At 36.1% G+C, this 12,725-nt stretch overlaps 1 protein-coding gene across 3 annotated transcripts in view; it reads right to left on the bottom strand.

Annotated features, from left to right (window-relative positions):
• LOC308177325 (connector enhancer of kinase suppressor of ras 2-like) overlaps window positions 1–12,725 on the bottom strand; it is a 186,277-nt gene that overhangs the window by 13,334 nt on the left and 160,218 nt on the right. For 2 of the 3 annotated variants that reach the window (XM_080554341.1, XM_080554340.1), the window contains exons 20-22: window positions 2,629–2,699; window positions 1,792–1,895; window positions 221–728 (exon numbers count right to left, since the gene is read on the bottom strand). In XM_080554341.1, coding sequence (XP_080410467.1) covers window positions 221–728; window positions 1,792–1,895; window positions 2,629–2,699 — 683 coding nt within the window. The remainder of the gene's footprint in view (window positions 1–220; window positions 729–1,791; window positions 1,896–2,628; window positions 2,700–12,725) is intronic. The other variant, XM_080554342.1, reaches the window with a different exon arrangement.

The following is a 12,725-nucleotide window of genomic DNA, read 5'->3' as shown; positions in this document are numbered from 1 at the left end:
CTTCCCATTTTCGTTTTGATGAAACAATAACATTTTGATCAGCCATAAAGCTATATTCTTAAGCACTACATCTGAGCATTTTAAATGCAAAGTCCTGAGTAGCAACTGAAGAATTTGCCAAAATATAACTTTGCTAAGCAAAAATCTTGCTGAGAATAATGGCAGTATTGCTTTGGTTTTCAATGCAGTAAGGAGAATCAGAATATCTCCGAAAGCTTACCTTCTACGCAAAAACTATTATGCCTTCTAATAGGAATTTTCTCTTCCAGCTTGTCGTCTGTTCCTTCTATGGACTTCAGACGCCCCTTACCCCTGACATCTCTGTTTCGTGGAAGGCTTTGACTACGTTGCTTCTGTGGCCTGCTGTGAGAGCTATGTCCTCTCTGACATTCCGCCAAGGGGAAAGGCCCATCCTGTTCATAATTATGACGTCTTTGTACTGGTAATGTTGCTTGTTTTCGTCTGTCTGGTGACATTCCAGGCCGGCCACTCATGTATTCCGGATCAGGAGGAACAGTTTGGAGAAAATGGAGCCCTGAACTGGTTAATGGAGTCTCTATCAGATCCTGCCATGAGCGTCTTTCTCGGTAGGGAGGTCTGCATCCTGACGAGTGTGTGCTTCCTGCTACATCTTGTCGAGAATCTTCGGCAGAGGAATGAGAATATGTTGATTCACTTGAAAAGTGTCGTCCATGTTTGGTTTCAGGGAATGGACTTGTAGAAGTCACCTGAAAAGAAACAAAAGTATCTGACTATAAGACAAGGTTTAAAACAGACCCAAGAAAATCACTGTAGTGTAGAACATTACACAATACATATTAATAAAATGGACTTATATGTGTGTTTTGATATGTCATAATATGAACCTTTGTAAACAATATAATTAACAGTGAAATCTTTTATGCAAGTGCTATGTTTTAACCACTCCCTATTCTTGTTTTGCACATTCTCTGCCCATGAGCAACTACTGCTGGAAGGAACTGCTGGAAAACAAAGGTTTCCTGAAGAGAAGTCCAGTTTACGCTCAGTCCAGCAGTGTGCTGTGAAGACATGAAAGCCCCCAAAAGAAACCATAATTGGGTTTCCTTTTTTTTTTTTTTTTTTGTGATAAACATCAGCCAAACAAGAAAAAAACTTCAGCACCCAGGAAGATTTTTGAATTTTGGGGGACTGCTGAGCTCATCAAATCATTTTAATTCTGCTGGGTCTGTGTATCATTTTAATTCAAAAACAAAGAGAAAGGCAAAAAAGTGAAAAAACAGAAAGGGAGAGGCTTAACCTGTATCCTGGTTGATAAAACAGCATCACATGGGTGAAAATCAGTCTGAACTTCACCCATGTGATGCTGTTGCCTCAGTCACTCTTTCTTTGGTTCTGGTTGTGTGAGGGTCGTGTCATTCACGTTGAAGAAAAATCTGAAAGAAAAATAGAGAACAGTCCTATCTGTGCTTAGAAACAGATTAAATATCACAGCCTATGTTCTGTATGTTAGAAATGGTATTTGATACTAGAACCTGTTTGTATACAAAATATTTTTATCTCATTTATCGAAACTTTTCCCTATACAATATAGTAGAAGTATTTTATTTTTTTTATCAGCTTCTTAACATCTTATGACACTACCAGAAAACATTCAGTTCTTAGATCACAAGGAACAGCACTAATTTAATTCTTACAATGAGATCTGTCTTTGTTCTGCCTTTATAACTAAATTTTCTAAACCAAGCAAAATGCAAATCAAGGCACACATTGTTTGGTGACCTACTGTCAAATGCAGCATTTATAACTCACTGAGGGTGTTCGGTGATAGGAGTCACACAGTGCTGAAGAACCTTCCTGCTTCAGGGTTAAAGAGCCATCAACATCATCCTGGTCGCTTTCACTCCAGTAATCTGCTAACAAAGCATTCTGGGTTTCAGTCATGTGCTTTTCCACAAGAAAGCGGTTCCCACGTTTTCAAAACATTACTAACTTGCAAGGGTAAACATTTCAGTCACTTAGGTGGCTTGGCAGTTATTAAAGAGCAGACTTTGTGAAAACGTCTTGTACTTAGATACACAGGTATGAAGAACCTTTGAATGTTTTAGGATAGTGTTACGGAAAGCAGATTAGATACCTAACTCCCAGTGTACAATAAAAAAGCAGCTTCTGGTCACAGAAGGAGATATCCTTCTAGGTGCCAAACTACAGCTGAGACTAAACATTTAATACACCATTGCCTAATAATCCTGGCCATGACAAAAAAGGCAAGGCTGGCACCTGAGCTCAGCAGATGAAGAATGGATCTAAAACACTTGTTGACCTGTGACCGTGATGTCTTCACTTGCTCTAGAGTGACGAGCATACCTGATGGCTCTGCTCTGGGAGGTCATGCATCAGCCTGGACTTGGAATTCTATACATAATTTGTTTTTAATATTTCTTAAAATTACTATTCAGGATTTTATTTGTTGGTGGCACTACTAAATCTAGTTCTTCAAGGATAGATGTTCTTATGACAATCTGTGTTTTAAAAGACACAGCACACATGCTAATAAAGAAGTCAGTTATGACATCTCCAGCTTCAACCAAATAGTGAACAGGTGTACTCTCTGCTTTCTTCTCCTGCTTATCATCTCTGAAACATTACCTTCATCTGGATGAATGTCCTTGTCATCAGGTGTGTAACCAATTGCTGCAAGACCCAGACGATTCATCCACCTAATAGAACAAAAGAAAATGAGGAAGAGGGATACTTAAAAGCAACATCTAGTGTAAACATGAAGCCATACCGATTTCTTATTCTGTAGAAAAGTCAGAAGTAACTGTTAGCCCAAAAACTGAACACTGTTCAGGCTGTTAAAATCATGATTCAGATGTATTCAGTGGTTAATAATTCCAAGTGAAGGTTGTTACAGTTCATGTACAGTGCAGATGTGGACTTCTGTTCATATCTGCTGGAGCAAATTTGCCTAGTGGAGTATCAGACTCATTACATTTTATTCTGCTGCCTAGAAAACTGAAGAATTAAGTCATAAGGAAAATGTGAAACATACATGCTAATATGCTAGCTTTGGCAATGGCTTAACATGAGCACGTACATAGAATCTTCTGTGTAATACAGAGAACGTCCAACTCTGTCTCCACCTGAAGTAGAATAAAATCCTCTCTAATCTTCATCTGCAACCTATTTGTGTGGAATGGTTTCCTGAGACATTGTGTAAAAGAATATACTACATTTATTCTGATAGCTACTTCAAGAACTCTCCTGAAAATGCTACCAAAATACTATAAAATCAACTAGAATGATGATGGTAACTGTATGAAAACCTATGCTAGGAAATAAGTTGTATTAAGTTTACATGCTTAAAAAGCTGAAACAAACTATGACGGTATACCACTAGCTATTTGCTAATCTAGATTTATGACAATGGTGATATAAACATTAAGGCTTGTCATGCAAAATCAAAATTCTTTTACTTGTTTTTTTTTTTTTTCAATACAGAATCTTAGGTTTCTAAAACAAGACTTGGTAAACTGAAGGTGCTTCAATATTTGTACTGTACATTGGATGTTCTAGTTTCTATTTTGTCCCCAAATAAATTCACTTGTTCAAAAATAAGTTTTTTCCACTAGAAGAATATTAAAGCTTATTTTTAGGAAAGTTCTTTTAAAGTTTTTCTTTACCTAACATGACTGGATGTTTACAAAGAAATATAATGAAATAAAAAAGGTCTATTTATCGACATCTGTAATGGCAGGGATGTATTCTTAAGTATTACCTAATTATTTATTACGCCATTAATTTTCTAGTATACTTCACGTTAGTGATTTCTGGAAGCAGCTCTGTTTTCTTTCTAACAATGCAACACTAAATCAGTATCATGACAAAAACACCTTTCACAGACTTCTCAGGAAAGTTGTTAGTAAACAACACGTACTCTGCCTTAAGGGCTTTTTTTTTTCTTTTTTTTTTTTTTTCCCCAGATTTAAACAAGAAAGCTATTCAGTGTACTTAGCACAAAATAAGCTTCTAAGGGCATTTGTGAATGTATTATTTGTCTAATAGCATAGTATATGAAAGATAGTATACACGTCAAGGAGACAGAAAATGAAGGAAGAGTGAACTCCACTGAAAATAGAACACAGTTCAGCATGGATTCATCTAGTGGTCTAAGCAATGCTGTGCCACTGCTCAGAGCAACGGTCTTCATCTGTAATATTGGATATATCATTGACTCATCGTACAGCCCTCAGCAAATCGTTCTACATATCTTACGCCTTACAGAAGTATCCAAAGGGGATAACAACATTTACTTCTTACAGGGAATTGTTATAAGGATTAACTCAATCACAAAACTATGAAAATACAAAGAACTGTACTGTAATATTATTTGCCTTTCAGCATTAAAACAGAAGTCCTCAAATTGGACATAAAAATTAAAAGTGATTATTTTTCACAAATATCAACCACAGGCTTAGAACTGCTAAGAGAGATACTGCTTGCATCAACATGCCAATAACTCATCTTTATCACGAAGGAAGTAAATTTCAAATGGATTAACGGGTTTACTGAAAAGCTAATTTTCTACAGTGCTCACCAGCATAATTTTGTTCAAGAAAGGGCATGCTGATCACTTGACATCTGCTCCTTTTTAAAGGCATGCTATTTATTGAAGTAATTGAAACGACATCATACCTTTGCTCAGTATTAAGCATTGATATTTACTATTTTTCAACAGCTATTCCTGAATTTCTAAACTCATTAGCATTGGAGGAAAATAGTTTTAGTCATACTTTCCCATATGCCTTTGGCAATTAAGCAGAATACCTCAGTGACTTAAACTACAGTTCTGCTTCAGCACCAGTGATAAACTAGGACTCTACCATCTTCAGACTCAAAGCAAACTCAGCCATTTTGGTGGTCAGTGCACTGAAATTTATGTTGTCTTAAATTTCTTGCCTATTTTATGTTGTTGCTCGTTGTTAGTTGTTGCTCATTGTTGATATTAACCTTCAAAAGAACACGGATTTTTCTTAGACAGAGTATCAGCTTTACTCGTATGGCCTCAATGTCCAAATCTGGAATTAGCAGAAGGTAACCTGCCTTCTACAAGACTGCTTGTTTTTTTTTTTTCCTTTTTCTTTTTCCCTTCAGAAAGCAAGAAGATCCCCAGTATAGTTACAAGTACATTCTTACCTCATTTACCACAATTTAGAGTTAGCTCTTTGTCAAGCCAATGAAAAGGATATCTGATGACATTCACTGGCTTATAATGATAAAATCTCTTCTGATAAAAGAAAAAGAATCTCAATCTTAGATTTTGTATTTTTTAAGAAAAGCATGGGTGAATGTTTTTGAGGTTAATCAGGAATTATAGAAGTGCTGAGATTACAGATCCTTTTCTGACAGTTATCACAGGAGGAAATGCAAACTCAAATCAAAAGGAAAGCTGTGTAAACCTGATGAATTTGCCTGATGAGCAAACTACTTTCTTTTCTATTAAAGAAAACAGACTGGCAAAGTTACAAAAAAGTTCTCTCTGGAAAGCTTGGAACTCAGCCTCCCGGTTCAGAAATTTGTGTTGAATGCCTTGTAGGCTAACGTCAGGTTTCAGAAAGGCAAAGGGAGCTGCGTGGCAAAAGTAGACTCTTTAAGGGATAGATAACAATGTTGTAATGGAAGGCCATGCAATGCAAGACTATGTGCTATACCTGTCAAGCACCTACAGCAAAGAAACACCTATTATTTATATTTATTTATTTATTTATTTTTATTTTTTACCTTAGCAAACCAAATGGAGGGAATTGTAAGCCTCAGGAAAAGTCATGTAAACACATGGCTAAGTTGTGTATTTTGTCTCAATGGCTTAAATTCTAAATAAATCAGATTTTGTCTTAATTAATTCTGTTGATTACAAATAGGCACTGTTGGCATTCCTTCAGGATAAAATAGAGCTGCATGGTAGGAAGCTAAGTTAAATTTACTGAGATAATTCTGGTTAGTACCAGGGGATTACAGCCCAAGGTCTGTTCTGCGAGTCTGATTCTACCCTACGGCCTGGAAAGGGATGTTTACTGAGGGCAGCCTTGAACTAAGTAGCTGTGACAATGATCAAAACTTGATACTGAAGAGTGAGTCACGCTTGAAATGCCCTGAATTGTCAGGAGTCAGCAACACGTTCTCTTACTGATCCTTTAATAAAAAACACTGGAAAAAATGGGCCAAACAAGCAGGGAAACGTTTTCATACAGCATCGGCATCCCAGAATACTATATTAAAAAACAACAACAACATGCAGTCACTCATTGTACAAATGCAGTTAGGAATCTTGTAGATTCCTAAAAAAAGCTGAAAGAGCTATCAGTATGACGCAGTTGCACAAAATGTTAATGCCTGTATTTACAATAAAGGAGAGTAATTATCTGTTTTTTGAACCCCTCTTCAACCACTTGGCTATTTCTGTCTAACAGTTGAGAAAAAAATGACACAAGTGAAAAGATGCCTTTGATAATCTCTCTCTCTCTCTCTTTTTTTTTTTTTTTTAAAGAAATGTGTACAAGGCAGTTAATTTTAGGGTTATAGTTAAAACTGCTCCATAATTCTATGGAGAACAGGTCAGGAAGTAGTGAGTTGCTGTGGTTCAAATAATACCCGCAATGTTGTATACACTTTTTGCAAAGGCAAGAAACTAATTCAGGTGAAAAAGTAAATAATGGATATATCCTGAAAACATTTAAATTCAAGAAATAGTCCCTTCACTTTAACTATTTCTTTTTATTAAATATTCCCTTAAAATGAAACCAATGAAACACCAAGACATTAATGCACACAATAAATAAATACACAGTTATATATTTAAAACCCACTTCCTAGATTTCTCACCTCTTTCATCAATTAATACTTGTAAGTCATCCCAGGTTTGTTGTAAATGTTTCAGAGTAGGAATATATCTTTGTTTTTGAGACTGCATCTACACTACAGGTTATTTGGCTAAAAGAAAAAACAGAACTGAAATGGAAGTTAAATGTGACTTAATCAAGTTATCTTTAAGTTTATTAAAATATAGATTCCCTTGAACCATCTATTTCATACATACAATTTATTTAGTGCAATTTGTATTTAATTTCAGGTTATAAACTTTGTATTATAACCTCTTACATCACTGAGATAATTGGATTCCAGAGTTCACTGCAAAATTCTTTTCAATATAGAATTATATTTTAAAATCAATTTTGTATTTCATATGCTGGCTTCTTCCTGACCAGCCTTTCTTAATTGACATCTGAAAAATCAATATGTTTCCCTTTTAGGTTCATGGGGTACATTATTTTCACTATTGCTAAGGCTGTGTGGGTAATGCACTCATTTAACAGACTAAAAGTTCCTGTAATAGGTATGGCTAAAATGATTCCTTTATTTTTCTCAACAAAAATGAAGCCCAAACACATAACCGATGCCTCACATCAAAATATAACACTGAACAGTCTTCTCAATGAGCTCATCTCTCCAAATATGTCAAATCTCAGCAGCCTGTATTTTTACTATTTTATTTGTCACAGTTGCTGGAATTTGCTAGGTAAAATCATTGAAGGGATAAACTGTAAGTTCTCTCTTATTTGATAATTTGACATGACTCTGTTGATCTTGTTTCATGCATTGTCTTCTTAGATTTGTCAGGCTGGAAAAAATATGAAAAAAGCCCTAGACACTCTAAGACTTGACAAGTGAACCATAGCAATTTATGTCCTCTTTGCGTGTGCACCTAATTCATGCACCTAATGGGAATTTGTTTTATTTTTTTATTTTTTGTAATCTTCACTCTGTCAACTGAATGCACAACTAGGCCTTTGTAGTCTGAAGTCTGTGTTGTTTGGTTTGCTTGGTTTTTGTTTTGTTTTGTTTGCGGGAGGGAAGAACTTTGGTGGTTTTGTTGCTGTTTTTTTCCTGGTGGATGATAGACAATAAAGTTCACAACCCCTGTAGAAAATAAATTATGCTTCCAGTAATAAATGAAATAGCATCTTATACAAATATAATTGTGTAACACAGAGAATATACACACAATAACTTTATGACAGACTATGATTTCAAATAAAACCCTAAGGAAATCTACCAAAACTGTCACAGAAACTCACTCAACTGGAACTCCTTTAGCTAAATTGCAAATACATTTCCAAACACATTTGTAGCAGCTCTAACGCTGTCTCGGCAAAACAAAAGGAGTAGTCATTGCTAAGTCAGGGTTGGACTGCCCCACTGATACCCAAAGGAATTAATTAAGAAGACAGTAAGATATTTTCTTCATTAGTGAAATGCAGCTACATAATGCAGCCCTGTCCTATTGATTTACCAAATTGCTCTGGCTAATTCACCAGAGTTTCTGGCTATCCATGCACAGGCAAATACTATTAGCTGCCTGCATCTGCCACTTCCTTTACTATGACATTGGATATGCTCCAGCATGCGCAGCCACGTTGTGTTCAATTCTACCTTTCTAATTTTGCCATAGTACAGGTAAGGAATGGAAATCTGTAAAAATCCAAGCCCTGATTTCTTGACTTCTAATACGTTATGCAATTTTACTCAGTTATACAAGCTTTTATCCTAGTAATAATGACTGGCCCAGAAAAGCTTTGGAGAGTCTCAGTGGAAGGGCACTCCTTAGGAAAGATTCTTCAAGGCCAGGGATGGGCTTTGAGCAATCTGGTCTAGTGGGAGGCATCCCTGCTCACAGCAAGGGGGTTGGCACTACATGATCCGTAAGGTCTCTGCCAACCCATTCTAGGATCCTTTATGAGCAAGAGAGCTGTGTTTCTTATGGCCTGAAAAGGCATGGGTGGAGTCTGAGGGTTTGGAGGTGGGGGTGGAGTTTTTTTTTTTAAGGACAATTTACTTCTGAAATTGTGTAATTTTATTCCCACACAGTCTTAGAGAAATCAGATGAAACAGGCTACACAATACAGTTAAAGGCCCAATTTATGTATTTATAAACACTATTTCTATTATTAGAAAAAACATTTTTTGCAGTGTTAACTTAGTATGTCCAATATAAGATTATAATGTGACTGGAATGGATCTTCATTCACCACTGAGAGGTTCAGTGCTGTTCTCAAAAAATCTGCTCTTTTAAATGCAGACGAACTGTTTGACTCCCTGAACAACTATATCAATTCACAGTGGTATTATTTCCAGCAGAATTTGATTAAGTTAATTCTGTAATTTAAGCTAGTACAGAAAGCCAATGTAAATCCTAGCTCCTGTGCATTAGGAATAAATTCACACATGAATGCTAATTTGGATTGTGTATTGGATAATTGCAATCGTGTATTGCAAACACCTTTAAAATCCTCCAATGTAATGCTATAAGCCAATGGTTCTCTAACTGTATTAGGGGAAAATGGTAGTTCAACAATCTATGGAAAGTAGTCCGTAGATGGTTGAAAGGAGGAGTTACGTGGCTAGCCAAAAAAAAGGAGACTTTGAAGACTTGCAGCTCTGTCCCAGCACTTCCTAGTGCAGCATTTTCCCCAGGCTGAGCACTGTAGCTGTAACTGCTCACTCCCACATGCATCATGGTTTCATCCAGCCCCTGGGGCCTGCAGCTAATTCTCATCAGAAAAATGTTTTATTTGTGCTGCAACTTATGTGCTTCTATGTGAGCACAATAGGTTAGAGGATTGCAGTGGCCTTAGGAGTGACTGTATCTTTCCTGAGTTTGAAAAAAGTTTATAGGAAACTTAAAAAAGAAGGGGAACAGCCGCTGTTCCTGTTAACTTATAATGATATATTTGTAGGCTTAAATTCAGGGATTTCTGCTTGAAAAATACCTTTCACATTCCCCAGACTTGCTTTCTTATTGCTTTTCATTCGGTTAGAGTCTGGAGAGTAAATAATCTTTAATAACATACTCAGCGCAGTTTCCTGAAGAACTGTTAAATTAGGACAGGCAGATCTGACCGGGTTAGGCTTCTGCTCACTTGCCCAGCAACTCTTGTTTAAGGACGGCAGCGTCTAACAGGGGCATATGTCTGGATTTTTTACTTGCCAAGATCTTTTCTTAGGTTTTAGTTTACTCATAAGGCAAGATTAAAAGTAATTTAAAACTGTAATACTAACCTACTATATGAGCTGGCAAAGATCTGTCAAGGAGACTAACATGCCCCAAATTTAAGTAAAACAGATGAATGTACTTCAGTAATAAACAGGATGGTTTAGGAAAGCCTTGGCTAACTTGCTTGTTACATACATAATGTAAAAATAAACAGGATATGAACCCTGAAATTTGCTTATATTCAATAGCAATTGAATTCAAAATACTCCAACCTTCAAGCAGTTTCTTTTTATGAGAAATATGATATTACAAACTTTCATATCTTTACCTGGAAAATATTGGAAACAACCCCTACAAAATCAATCTATCATCATTTTAGGTTTCAGTGGGTAGGAGATATTGGTTATATATTTGAATGAATGCCAAAGATTTATGGGAATTATTAAAATCATTAAGTTAACCCAGTTATTCAAATGAAGCGTGATAAAATTATTCAGCCTATAACAGGAGCTTTTTTTTTTCTTTATTTAACATTTGGAGTCTATGATGAGATTGCAAATGAACTGCACACTTCAATCACAAGAAATTTTTAAATAAGGTAGATATTGTAAAACGACTGAATATTAAATTCAGTGCTAATTTCCTTAGAAGTATTAAAGCCATAAACAGGTAATAATACATGGTCTGGTAATAGATGAAGCACTTCTGTTAAATAAGGCATTTAACAAGCTTGGAATACCACATGACCATGGCAAGCAAAATATGAGTTCATCAATTTCATTATTAATTCATTTCTAAGAACACAGCTATGCTCATGTCGACCTGAGAAAACAGCATGAGCATTAATTTTGCAAAGCAAAGTCTGTCTGCAACATGCTACACAGCAGGCAAAATTCAGCAGCAACAGAATAACACTATCTGCTACACGCAAATCAATTACTACCCATCGGTGCCTAGCACTTTCAAAAGCAGTGTATTAAAGTGTTAAAGACATTACAATATTCTGGAGTGTAAAAAAAACCAACCTAGTAAACAATGAATCTTAAGTCAGAAATTAAATAAAAACATCTGTTAAAACAAAAGGTGGTGGTAAATACTGTTGAAGAAAGGGTAAACATTCTCCACACCATGAATGAAGAAATGCTCTTTCTCAACTTCATATTAAATTGCCTTTACTTTTCAGTGTAACCGTGGAAAATCCAGTTAAATTTTTTGGTGACAGCAGAAGTATAAGATACAACAGAGAGAGAGCATTTGCCATATTTCCTTAGATTACATGGTTAGCAATTTGGTGGAAAGGTAGCGATTTAGTGATTTGTGAAATTAGTATTTTAGGTGCATTTTTCATCGATGAATCTTGCTTGCTCATTTCAAATTTCAGACAGGATATATCTGGGACAAGGAATTCCAGGAAGTATGTGAAGGCTGCAGGGGATGCAGAGGGATTTCACAGAGGTAGCATTGTAATCCATCATTTGGGTTGCTGAGTGAATTACAATTACTCCACAGGAAAAGCACTTCTGATGGAAAAATACTGCAGAAAAGAGTTCAAGGGGAACTTTACCCTTCTTTGTCCTCTCTCATGGGAAACAGACGCAAAAAGTCAGAAAAATTGCGCTAGTAAATTCCAAACTAATGTGGCAGTATATGAAAACAGATCCTGGCACCTTTTCAACTGTTACGCTCCACAACAACTGTAAACTGTCATAAAGACAGTTTCCTTGTCTCCCTAGTGTAAGAAAATCAATGGATGTTTTACTGAATGTACATCAAGACTTCCTGGTTTTCCTTGAGTCAGAACATTTTATGGTATAACAGAGAGAGAGGATCAATGGCATTTCAACAAATCATAGCTATCAAAGTAGCTAAAATTAATGTAGAAACCATGCATATTTAAAAATAGCTGAAGATCCTTACTTCAGTTTTGTACAAAACAAATCTCAGCTAGATTACATAACTGAACAATAAAACAATGTTAACATTGGTAAAAAAAAAATATTTTGCAAATTTTCATCCTAAAAGTGATATAGCTAGCAGTGATACAGAGAGATACTCCTGAGAACTGAACCTCATCATCATCATCGTCAGTGGATGATGAACTGGTGTGAACTGTTTCAATACAGCTAATCGTATACATCAATACAGTTTAAAAATAGCCTCTCAACATTATTGTTCCAAAGAAAAAAATCCAGCTGTATCCTGAAGGTGATTCAATCTAAGTTTTCAAACAGAAAGAATTAACTAAATCTCAAAGTTTTGGTGGTATATGCAATGAAAGATTTAAGTCTTCAAAGTAGGGCAACATTGTCCCATGTGTCCTTGCTTTTTACCACAGCTTTGAATAAACAAATTCCTAAAGTAACAGGAGGAGGTAGAACATTTGACTCTGCATTTGATCCTCTAAGGCACCTTCCCACCTTTATCTAACCTCTGTCTTCATCACTGAATCACAGAATAGAAGCACAGAGTAATTCAGGTTGGAAGAGATCTCAGAAGGTCATCTGTTCCCACAGCCTACCCACTGCAGGGCCAACTTTAATTTTGGATCAGGTTGTTCAGGGCCCTGAATGCCCTCCCAGCACAACCAAGGACATATAACTAAGCACAGCAACACCACCAGTAGAACTTTGCTAGCCTTGATAGAAGAGTGATAGAATGGATCACATTTATGTATTTATTTAAAAGTATTCTG

This window comes from Anser brachyrhynchus (genome assembly GCF_964034855.1).
Source record: "Anser brachyrhynchus genome assembly, chromosome: 13".
In the NCBI taxonomy this organism is placed as follows: domain Eukaryota; kingdom Metazoa; phylum Chordata; class Aves; order Anseriformes; family Anatidae; genus Anser; species Anser brachyrhynchus.
This window is presented reverse-complemented; position numbering and strand designations above follow the sequence as displayed.